This window comes from Quercus robur, chromosome 9, assembly GCF_932294415.1.
Source record: "Quercus robur chromosome 9, dhQueRobu3.1, whole genome shotgun sequence".
NCBI classification, from domain to species: Eukaryota; Viridiplantae; Streptophyta; class Magnoliopsida; order Fagales; family Fagaceae; genus Quercus; species Quercus robur.
This window is the reverse complement of record NC_065542.1, coordinates 27,415,165-27,427,715: the sequence shown is the minus strand read 5'-3', so window position 1 is coordinate 27,427,715 and position 12,551 is coordinate 27,415,165. Positions and strand designations below refer to the sequence as shown.

Genomic DNA, 12,551 nt, shown 5'->3' with positions numbered 1-12,551 from the left:
TCAATATTGAGAATCTGGACGGAGGGATCCTGAACAGGGAGGACAGGGCTTGACCCCCCCCCCCCCCAGATTGAGATGACTTGTCCTTGGCCTTTTTCTCCCTACACCTATTTGGGAGGTTTCTTAAGTCAATTCCTTTTGATAGACTTTTCCTTTTTTCACCTACAAATGGACGAGATTGGGATTGCACCCCCTGCCTAACTACCTCGTCCATCACTTTTTTGCCTTTGTTCTCTTTCATTGTTGCCATCCCTGAAAAGAAAGATCTTAGTCACCCTAAAAAGAAAAAAGAAAAAAGAGAGAGAGAGAGAGAGAGAGAGAGAAGAGAAAAGAGAACTTACGTCTACGGACAGTAAGCTCGTGGACAATTGCTTCAGCAGACGGCTTAAGGCCTATCCCCCAAGTGGCAAGACGTTGAAGACTTACCAAAGAATGGAAAGTCCTATCAAAGTATAGACAAGCCTTTTGGACTTGTTCAATATAAAACTTGCTCAAATGAGGTCATCTAAAACCTGTAAAAAAAAAGAAAAAAAAAAAGTAGAGTTGTTAGACAACTACAATCGAGAATAAATATAACCAATAATAAAATGACAACCATAAGCGTACCTTCAAGACGAAGGTTCCCTAACTCTCCTATATACGGAGCAAATGGGTCCTTGTCAACCTCAACAAGGTGTTTAACCCAAAAACCGGAGACGAAGAAGAACTCCGTCTTCCAATTCCTATCTGATGTGACTAAGGACTTTATTAGCCTACAATCTTTCCCTCTGGTTGTGAATTGATAAAAGCCAAGGGATTGGTTAATCTCGGAGGGTTTGTAGCAGTAAAGGAACTCGTCCACGGTAAAAGGATGATCCCCTTCAAACACCTCTCTCCACAAAACTTGCATAGAGACAACTAGCCTCTATGCGTTAGGATTGAACTGACATATACCTAAACCTAACCTAGTGAGCAACTCCCTAGCAAAAGCATTAAAAGGCAACCTCAAACCCCCCAAGAGATAAGCCTCATAAATGCCAACACCAAAACGAGGTTGGCAACACCACTCCCCACGCACAAGTAACCTGGGGTTTAGGTCATCAAGAATTTGGTACCAAGTCCTAAGGGGGTCTAACCTTTTCACTCTTGTCTTAGAAGCAACCCCTATAGCACAACTATAAACAATCTCAACCTCGTCTTGAAAAGTAGACGAGGGAGCACTTGTACTAGCCCTAGACTTGGACTCAGCCCTCGTCCTAAGTTCTTCCTGAAGAACCTCTAAGGGAACCCCAGGGACACCAAACATGTAGTCGTCCGTGGTGTTTTCCCCACTGCTACTATTGCTACCACTACTACTACTATCACTGCAACCACTAAAACTACTAGGGTTGTGATACTCGTCTATGGCCTTATCAACACTATTGCTAGATGAGGAAAGGACAATCTTAGACATTTTTTAAGAAAACTTAAAACCTGAGGAAGAGAATGAGGAAAATACCTGGATCTAGATGAAGGGAGACTATAGACACAGGAAATTTCTAGGCGAGGCGCTAAGACGAGGGTTGTCAAAGAAGGAAATTTCAGAAATGTAAAGGGTAGCAGAGGAATTCCACTATTTATATGCAGTGGACTTTAGCATCTGAAACGACATGACCAACCAAAAGGTGACACGTGGCATGCTCATTGAAAAAATGAATCGACGTGACCGGTCACCAATAAGGTCGTGACACGTGGCACACCTAATCACTAAGATAAATACATGCATCCAAAGAATGGTATCAAGTTGTACATTACCCTAGACGACCCATGGACAAGGGGGCAACTGATGGTGTATTATAAAATAGACCAACTCCAAGCTCATCCATAAGGGTCATCCAGGGCAAGAATATAAAAATGGACTTATAGAACCCTCGTTCGTGACAAGGTCGTCCATCCAAAAGATGCTTGGACGACGTTCATACATTTCGAGCGTGCTCCTCTATACATGTTCTAGACGACCTCCACATTCCTATTTTAGAGCACAAGTAAAAATCGGGGTTCATTGCTACAAACCGCTTCCAATGACAGTTATGGAAAATGAGACCAAACAATATAACTTCCATGGAAGTTACGGAAGTTAACTCCGAATCTTACGACTTCCTCGATAGCGGAAGTTATCAAACAAGTAACCGCTTCAAGTGTATACTATATAAGCACTCATTTACGCCAAAATAAAGTAAGTTTTTCAAACATTTCCAAAGAGATTGGAATTCCAGAATTTAAGAGAAATACTGACTTTACCATCAGAGGGTTCTTGGTCGGTCCTCCCCGATCACCTTTGATTGTGTGTTCATCCTTTCAAGTTTCCTAAGTGATTTTCTTACCATTAAAGCCCGAAGCATTCGATCTACTGATTTTACTTTGTAACATCACCTACCTCTCCATATCCAAATCCTTGAGAGATTAATAGCCTAAACACTTACCACACCCATCTTGAGTGTAAAATGAGGTTTTGGTGCTGCTGGAAAACATTAGAAGAAGCCATTTGTTTGGTGGATGCAATCGGGCTGAATTACGTGATCCAGAAAGCTAGAGAAGACAAGGCTTCATTAAGTCAGTTGGTAGCAGGAACTTGAAGGGCTCAAGTACATGGAGTAGACTAGACTTGGAGGGTCTTTTGTTATTTGTGTACTCCAACTCATTCTCTAGTGGATCGATTTACCACTTGGAAAGCGGTGGAGAGGTTTTTCGCTAAGTTCTTCGGTTTCCTTTTCGATAACACATCGGCATGTTATCTTGTATTTGCATTCTTCTTCCCTACTCTTTTAACTTTCATTTTACTGTTGATATGTGATGAATATGACTTAGAGTAGTTTATTGTTTATTTGCTTGCATTTACTCTATTCCGCACTTAGTTTAAGTTAGAGTAAAATCAACCGAGCCGTAATTTTAATTTAGGGGTCTAAATAGCTCTTGTGTTTTCACACAAATTTGAACTTTCACTCTAGATGAAAGAGTACATTGCATTAATTTTCGAGATACAAAACTTATATGGTTTTTTTTTTTTTTAATACAAAATAGAAATTCTACTCTAATTTAATCTAAGTGTATATGTGTGTGAAGCTCCCTTTTAGAGACTTGAACCTCGGCCCTTACCTCCCACACTCTACAAGTACTTATACTTGTGGAATGGCTATTACACCAAGGGTGTGCAGTGGTAGATACAAAACTTATATAAAATCCTTATATGAAACTTTTCCCAATTACTTTATTTGTGAATTGAGTAAATACGATTTGTACACATTCAAAGCAAGTAGTATCAATTAGGAGCATTAGTCTATTTATTTATGCTATTAATAAAGACAAGTATGGCATCATGAACTATTGTTACAGACCAACATCATTGAAATATATCTGGAGTTCAATCTCCGCCTACATAAAAAACTGATTTATCTCTTGGTCTGATGATAAAAAACTATTATAAAGAGTAGATGCCATAGGTTGAAACGCTCTAAAAAAATGACGAAACTAATAATACTATACTTTAATTGTTACACTTGAAAATGATTTATTTAGTTTCTCAAAAACAAAGATTTAATTTTAAATTAAAAATGAAATTGTAGCCCATCTTATTATCATATTACATGAAAATAGTGATATATTTACACACACAATCAAATTTCAATATATAATGTATGCTTCATGATAATTGCTTTTTATGTTATTATACCAAGATACTAGTTGGTTTTTTGTGTGTAAGTGGTGTTCGAATATTTAATTTCTTATTCGATGATAAGAGATTTTACTAGTTGAATTAATTGAAACCTACAAAACACTAATATATTCAACATTAAAGAACCATTTTTTCTCATGTTTCAATTATCAACTTAATTATTAATGTCAAGAGTCTTAAGCCTCAAATGGCATTTCTAGATTTTTCCAACACAAACGTCAAGAGTTCCCCCCCCCCCCCCCCCCCCCCCCCCACAAAAAAGACTATTAATTGAAACAATGTCTTCTTACACTATTTTATATCTCCTATATCAATTTGTCTATTCAAACCAATAATGCAACTGAAACATAAGGATTTACATCAATTCCAAATTGAATAATTTTATTGTAAAAGGAAGATAGATGATGTGTGGTAGATTCCAACTAGCTTAATTGGTAAAATTTTTTATCACCAATTAAGTGATTGTGAATTGAATTCAACATACCAAAAAATTAAAAATAAGTGTTTTAATCTGACAATAAAAAGTAATTATTATGGACTAGACATTATATATTCAATTCAAACCCTATCATGTATGTGTGTGTGTTTTTCAATGGACCATTTTAATTCTTCTTCTTTTGTTTTTTTTTTTTTTTTTTTTTTTTTTTGAGAAACAATGGACCATTTTGGTTAGATATACGATCTAAAATGTAGTGATAGTTTACAATCTGATTCAATGAAAAAAATTGTTTTGGGTTACTTAAACATCAATTTGAAGTAAATTTTGTTTTGTTATATGTGACAAGATAACATATATTAAAACATACTATAGATATAGTTTATATATATATATATATATATATATTGTTAGAAATTGGGTTGGTTTTGACCTAGCCCATAAACCATGGCCCATTGATCGTCCACATGGGTTATTTGATAAGTAAGTTTAACTTTAAACTAACTAATATTGATATGAGTTGTCAAGATCAGTAGTGGAGTAATTTAAACTTAGCAGTTGAGAACTTTTAGAGATAACATATATCTAATAGTAGGTGAGTTCTACTGGTATTTAAAGTACTCCTACATTAGATGAAGAGTTACAGTGAGTGAATATAAGTATAGTTTTTGAGTGCTCTCTCAAAAGGGATACCATGTATTGTTCCCTAGAATTTGGAGTGTGAAAATTAGGATAGACTCTAGTAGTCTCTTCGACGACTTAATCGTGAGGAGTTAGTGAAGCAAGTGAAGAATAAGATCCATCAATTTGGTGATTTGTAATCCACCAAAGGTATGTGTCTATATGATCATAGTATTTTATTCAATATATATATATATATATATTTAACTTGACTGCTAGGGGAAAAAAAAGAGCTTTGTTACTATTGTTTTCCCCTCTTCAAGGTCAAGAAGACCCACAACGAGAGGATGTGATTGGTTGGCTTGCTACCAATTAAGATCCATATTTTTCGGTTCTCTTTATGATAATACATATCTATATGTCACACCAATCTACATGTAATTCACACAGTGCATAAATTTTTTTCGTCATTTTAACTATTGGGAGTTTTCTAATTTTAATGTTGGTTAATTCCATTGGCAATAGTTGTGATCAAATATCATGATTTGGGAATACTTCATGCTTTGTAACCTTTGAGGCTGCTCAAAGCCTCAAAGAATTGGTGTTTGAAAATTTTTGCTCCAGCAAAAGTGGCTCTTGCTCAAACAATCGAGAAATGTCACCCAAATGAATCAATAATGGATTCCGATACTTCGCCTACACCTTTGTTCGAGGCTTGCTTGAGCGAAATTGTAGAAAATGTTGTCTAATCCTATTTGAACTAGAATTTCCCCCGGTTTTTTTTTTTTGTACAACTATATAAAGCATGATTGTTTTATGGAAAAAGTTAACTAATGCTCTAAGAGCATTAATTTATAATTTTTTTATGAAAAAATAAAAAATAATTAATTTTTTAACAGTTTTTAATATTTCTCATGAAAGTAGTGTTAAAACTTTCTTATAATGGTGTATTAACAATTGTCCTAAAGGTACCCGTTATCATAAATTTATTTTATTTAGAGAAAATACAATCTCACTTGCCCTATGTTAATAAGAGAGAAAATATTATATCTCTTCTCCTTATGCTTCATAAATTTTATTTATTTATTTATTTACCCACTCATTGGTCCCAAAGAGGCTGTGTTGGAGAGATTGATACCATGTAATTCTCCTTTTAGTGACGTTCACTGCAACAAAATCTGCAAGGAGGTTTCTTTTGAGTACAAATAATTAATTTTGTAGTGACATTATTTTTAATGGTGTCCCTTATTTTGGATGATTGCAGGGAGTTAGACTCCTGATTTCACCAAATTCATTTTAAGCGTTGCTACTGCAAAGCTAATTCGTGTGTGGACGGTTCTACCAAGATGAGATCTAATTAAAATTAAAATTTTAATTTTTATGATAATCCGCTTGTGGACTTGCATTGCATGGTATTATTTGCCAGACTTTTTTATTTTTTTATTCATCTAATTCGTTTAATGAATCTCCCTTTTACCCCCCAAAAAAAAGGACATTATTTTTAGTGGGGTCAACCACCACTATAAACTGTTATCGCGGAACCAAACCTGAAACCGCCACAATAGAATGGAGACAACTTAGAATATTTGCAGCGACGGTTTATGTGAACCGCCGCTATAACACCTTTTTTGTTTTTCTTAAACGGCATCGTTTTCCACATTGTTTTTTTCCCGCTACATCTTTACCCTAATACTTTCATTTCCCTCCCAATTCCCAATTCCCATATACACGATCACACACGCTCTCTCTCTCTCTCTCTCACAGTACAGAAAGCTTGCTCTCTTGCTCGTGAGTATCATCTATTTTGTTTAATGAATTTTGCTGCTTCTATCTTTTGATGCTATTTTGTAACATTGTCTCTAGTCTCTACTATGCACTTAGATTTAGATTTTTATTTTTATATATATTATTGTTCCCTAGTGATGATTAAATACTGTTTATCAAGCTATATAATTTTTTATTTCTTACATTTTATTACTCTTTTTGTGTTGTTAAATTCATAGAATTTTTTATGGATGGCTATGCTTTTCCTGATTTAGAGTTAGGCTTGAACCCAATTCCTCATTACTGTACTAGGATGCTACTACTTCACTGACATGGGTCTCAATCATAAGTAGCTGTCTTTTGAAAAGGGTATTTGGAATGACAATTTTTTTTTTTTTTTTATCAATGTTTAAGCATGATTGTTGTTAAAATAGATGGCAAGTAAATTAAAAGGTTTAGAGAGAGAGAGGAGAAGAGAGCATATGAAGGGTTTGCGTGGTTTTGTGGCTTTTGCCTGATGGCCTACGATCACAATGTAAAGCTCTTAGTGGCTACATTTTCTATTTTGAATTTGGTATTACAATAACCCAATATAAGGATAGTTGATATGCCTTGATTCAGAGCATAATAAAGGGTCTTGACTAAGATATGTACACAATAAAGCTTATAGGGCAGACACATTATTTGTCTGTTTGGCATCAGCTTATAAGCTTAATTTTTAGCTTTTAGCTTCTTTTTATTTTTATTATTTTTTTTTTTTGAGAATCAGCTTTTAGCTTTTATGTACAGCTTTTTAAAACCTCGTTTTTTCTCCCAAACAGACACTAAGTCATATGAAACGTGTGCATGTGCTAACACTTATGACATTGGTTATGATTTATGTAACTGATTTGGAGTTTCTTTGACATAATTAGCCTTGTAGATGCTAAAATTTGAACTATGATTTGCTCATTACAATAATGAATATAAACAAAGACTTCCCACCACTAAGACAAACTTAAATAATCATGAGTATGCATTTAAAGTGCATGAATTTTGTGGCAATGTAAGAAAACTCAGGTAAAGGAGGGAAGTTTCTTGTTCTCCCATGATGGTTGTTATCTTAGAGGCTCACTATCTTGTTTGTTTCGTAATATAACCTTGATTGTCACTATAAACTAGTGATTGCAATATGACCTGTTGCAATTGAAGTGCTAATTCTATTACTGACTGCGAGTTTTTGTCTCTAGAAATTTATGGAGTTCCAAAGGTTCACATTCTTGGTTTGAGTTCTCACATTATAAAAAGTTAAAAACAAGAATGATTCTTTGGTTCTTTTATTGATTATTATTTTTTTTAGATTGCTTCAGTATATATTTTGCTAGGATTGAACTAAATGGACTGAGTCCTATAACTTTTTGCGTTACTATAAATTTCCATGTGCAATGCAAGACTTCTTAGACAAACTAAGTGGGGCCATCTTAAAGATGCGCACAAGGCAATAGAGATTTTTGAAGAAGCATTATTGGTGTCCACTGATCCAATTGTTATTTCTCTTGGCCCAAAGTCCAAACTTGGAGGTACATAGACCATTTTGTTAAGTCAAATGTTTTCCATTTGTTACAAAATGGCGGATTGTTATGTGGATAGATGGACTTCGCAACAAATATACCATTCAACCTTAATAAATGTCTTAGCACTCATCATTTTTTTTTTTGATAAGTATGCCTTACTGCCTTAGCACTCATGATTAGGGATTTTGAACTAGCTTTTAGTACTAAATATATAGCCTACTACTCAAAATTAATAAATTAGTGATGTTAGCAAAGTACAAATTTTACTACATAACTTATATAAATTAATGTTTCACCAATCAGTTAAATCATAGAAAAGTAATTTTGACATTAATTTATTATGTTATTAACATCAACCGATTACACCCGTTGTCACATCAATTTTTAAATTTAGTGGTTTAGGTCTCCATTAGGAGTGTTGTTTGCTTTGTGTATATTTGTTTGCTCACGTCCTTTTGGGAATTGAATTGTAAAGTTTTGTTTGGATGGTAATTATAAAATGAGATTATTTTAGATGGGAATTAACATTGAAACTGTAAAAACCGTCACTTACATAAGTTTGAATGCATAAATGTGAAACTAAATAATTGAAATAATGGCTAACCCTTTATGTGCACTTTCATGAAATTTGCATCGCAAAAAGTGACTAAGGATGGGATGATTTTATGTCCATCTTTAAATTGTGTGAACTCAGCTATGTTGACTCTAGATGTTGTACATGATCACATAATATCATTTGGATTTAGAAGAGTTATGGGACTTGGATTTTTCATGGGGAACAACTGTCTCCAACAACTTCTAGTGGAACTAATTCAAGTTATTTTCAAAAAATCTCTAATGAATGCAGTGATATTCATGCCATGTTGCATGTTTTGTTTCCCGTGCAGGATATGGCATCAAAACCACGAGAAGAAGGTCCCAGTGTACAACAATCTATACAAGGTCCCAATGAAGGTACAAAATCGGTTGACAACTTGATGAAAGATGCTGAGCAGCCTGTATATAAAGGCTGCAAGAATTTTAGCATATTATCATTCATTAGGCAGTTGTACCACTTGAAGTGTCTTAATGGTTGGTGCGACGAGTCATTTACCATGTTGCTTCAACTTCTGCAAGATATGCTTCCTTCTGATGCTAAGGTGCCAAAAGACTCTTATGAGTTTGAAAAGATCGTTAAGGATTTAGGTTTGAGTAATGAGAAGAGTCATGCTTGTCCCAGTGGTTGTATGTTATTGGAGAAGGGGAATTCCAATGATGAAGCTTGTTCAGCGTGTGGCTTTTCAAATTGGGCAACAAATAGGGATGATGTTCAGAGTGATACTAATGCTTTGTCCAACAAAAAAAAAAAAGAAGGCTGCAAAGATCTTACATGGATCAACCTCTTCTAACAAAAGTGGCAGGAGTAATAGTTCATTGCGAGGGATACAAATAAGTTCTGAAGAATACAGACAAAGAAAGGAAGAAGAGATATGTGAGCCGAAGGCTGGATTGTCTAATATGATGGAACAAATGGCTAGCTTCATTCAAGGAATGCAACAACAATCTCGTACTGGTTTCCAGGTTATTAATATTTAATAGTTTATAAATTAATTTAATCTATATTTTTAGTTATTCTTAATTTATTATTGAATATGTTTAGTACACTAACTTTTTTACTTCATCATTTAGGGCATAGACGTGGGTAGTGATGCTCAGGATAAACAACATCCACACACACAAGGATCATCAGTTGCTAGTCATGAAAATGAGCAGCAGGGTAAGATTTTTTCTTTATGTTCATCAATAATTTGAAATGTACTTAATTTTAATATATATGAAGAAGTATTGGTGTATTATATATGCTTGTGTAATGACAACAATAGCTGAGGTATTCAAATTGATTTGTTTAGATATTGAAATGTGTTGGTGACATTGGGAGTGTTATGCATGTGATATGTTGTTTGTAGTTTATATTTTGTTTGTATGATGTTGAGAAGTATTGGTGACATTGGTTTTGCAATACTTGTGATCTGTACAGTCATATATGAAAGTAGAGATAATGATGCTACTATTCTCGGGTGAGATTGGATATGTATTTTGGCATGTTTAATTAATTTCTACAAAAATAGTAATTTTAGATTTTGTTGTTGTTGTTGCAGGTAATAAGACAATCTAGAGGAATGAAGATGGATCAGTCAAAGAACAAGTCCTTTTTTGATGAATGTAGGAACAAGTCTTTTTTTATTCCCCTGTTATTGTAGATATTTAGTGTGGTGAATCAAATGTCGAACTTTTTAAACAAACAATTTGGAAATTGTTGTTAGTTATTATTAACTTAGTACGCTGAAGTATCTTGATACTTGGAAAGTGTAATGCGACTTTATGGATTTCATTTCTGTAATATATGCTACTTTATGCTATTGTGATATGGATTTCATATATATGATAATATGATTAATAAGAAATATATTTAGAAATCACATAAAAAATAAATAAATAAATATATATATATATATATATATATATATTCAGTTTAGGTTTAATAACTATATATACAGTGATCAATCAAGATTTTTGTTTAAAAACAATAATTTTGGATCGGTTTAAAAACAATTGTTTTTGACCCATTGCATAAATTATAATACATAGATCAACCCCTAAAACTTATTCTACACTGTTGCACACAAAAGTCGTCCAAATTTGCCTGGTTCGACCCGTGGAACCATTCGCAGGTCGCACCGTTATCAAGGGTCAACTCTCAACAACTGGTCAGTCCCTTAGTTGGTCTTCCAAATCCAACCCCAAGATTATTTTATTTTATTTTATTTTATTTTTTTTTTAGACATGATTTTAAAAACCGGGAAGACCAAAGAACTGAAAATGAAACTGCTTACTAGCCGTGGCGGCTCCAAGAATATTTTTTAGGGTGGTCACTAAGAAACTTAAATTATATAAAATTTAATAAAGAGATAACTTAAATATATCAACATCACCAAAAAAAAAAAGTATTACAAGTTTTTTTTACTAGCAAAGAGAAAAAGAAAATTGACTGATAAGAGATAAATTAGGATTTGAGAATGCTGAAATAAGAGTAATAAAGTAAGAGAATTGAAATAATAATATAAAAGAGAAGGAAAAACCGATGATATTTGCTGTAACTACGAGTTGAGTCATTAAGGAAAGCAAAATTATTGAAACTGTAAAGCCAAAAAGAGCATAATTACCGGCACTGCCAAGGAAAACTCATGAACTATAATATTATTCTTGAGTCCATTTTTCAAAGAAAAATGAAATTAGAGATTATTTTTATGTAATAAGTTGAAAGAGTTACAAATTTGAATTTTTATTTTTATTTTTCTTTTTGAAGAGGGTTTTTTGTTGAATAATTTGTTAACTCATTTTTGTTTGGTTTAGTCTTTTTTTTTTGTGTTTTTTTTTTGTTTTTTTTTTTTTTTGGGTTTAAGGGGTTAAGGATTATGTTTGTGGGGATAGAATTATTTTTTGAGTAATACTACATCTACAAAATTAGAATTAGTAACCGCTTTCTGCTTAATATATAAGATTTGTTGTGAAATTATTGTAAAAATGCTGTGAATGTAGCATCACTCTTATTTTTATTGAACTAAAATTCTTATAATTTTCAAGTTAGGGTAGTCAATATTTTTATCAGGGTGGTCCAAATAGGTTAATTTAGTGTGTGTGTGTGTGCGTTAAATAGGTTAATTTAGTGTGTATGTGTGTATTATTTTTATCAGGGTGGTCCAAATAGGTTAATTTAGTGTGTGTGTGTGTGTGTGTCCACCAAATAGGTTAATTTTGAATATTTATAAATTATATTATGAAAACATAGAAAATAGATTTTATTTTTTTAATTTGTAATTGTTGACAAAGTATAATTTGCTATTTAAGTTCTATATTTTTATTTTTATAAATAATAGTTTAATAGTTTTGTAAGGACCTAAAAGTTTGTAGCCCAAGCCCACTTAGAGTAATGGGTTGTGCCTTTCAAACCTGGCTCAAATCAATAAAATTTGTAAGAGGAGGGAAAGAATAACAACAATGGGCTCTACCCGAGAACAGCTACAAGGAAGAATCAGGTTTGTATTCAGAAGCAAATGAGTATCAGGCTCTACACAAGTGCTCCCGAGGAGACTGAGTTTGTATAAAAAGTAGTACTGTTCACTTTCTTCTCTTAATATTCTTCCTTCTGTTTCTTTTCTCTTTTTTTCCTCTCCAATTCCAATGCTCTCTCCTTTCCTTATATACCTTTACCTCCATCACATCTTCACCATTCATTTCTACCTAACCTCCCTCATTTTTTGACATTTGTTACCTTTCACATCTGAAGAAGATGGTGGAAGGAATTTTTTTAGCTGTGGCTTATACTGTTCAGGTCACTTCCTCATCAATGCGTTTGATAAAGCTATTGTCTATCATTTAATGGGGATGCAACAGGCTACACCAGGCCAAAAACTTCCCTACTGGCCACTAACTTCCACTCTCTTCA

At 33.5% G+C, this 12,551-nt stretch overlaps 2 protein-coding genes across 3 annotated transcripts in view; one reads left to right on the top strand and one right to left on the bottom strand.

Moving 5' to 3' along the window:
- LOC126700246 (uncharacterized protein At5g08430-like) overlaps window positions 1-12,551 on the bottom strand; it is a 37,950-nt gene that overhangs the window by 11,238 nt on the left and 14,161 nt on the right. The window lies entirely within an intron of this gene.
- On the top strand, window positions 6,407-10,464 carry LOC126700248 (uncharacterized). 2 transcript variants are annotated; one of them, XR_007647090.1, is made up of 5 exons: window positions 6,461-6,536; window positions 7,944-8,071; window positions 8,953-9,625; window positions 9,734-9,821; window positions 10,204-10,464. XR_007647090.1 is itself a non-coding variant. In XM_050398300.1 (4 exons), exons 2-4 carry the CDS (start codon window positions 9,260-9,262, stop codon window positions 10,218-10,220), a joined length of 471 nt encoding a protein of 156 aa, XP_050254257.1. In that variant the 5' UTR covers window positions 6,407-6,536; window positions 8,953-9,259; the 3' UTR covers window positions 10,221-10,464. The 2 variants fall into 2 exon arrangements, 1 of the variants encoding a protein (XP_050254257.1); XM_050398300.1 differs by lacking the exon at window positions 7,944-8,071 and having other exon boundaries at window positions 6,407-6,536.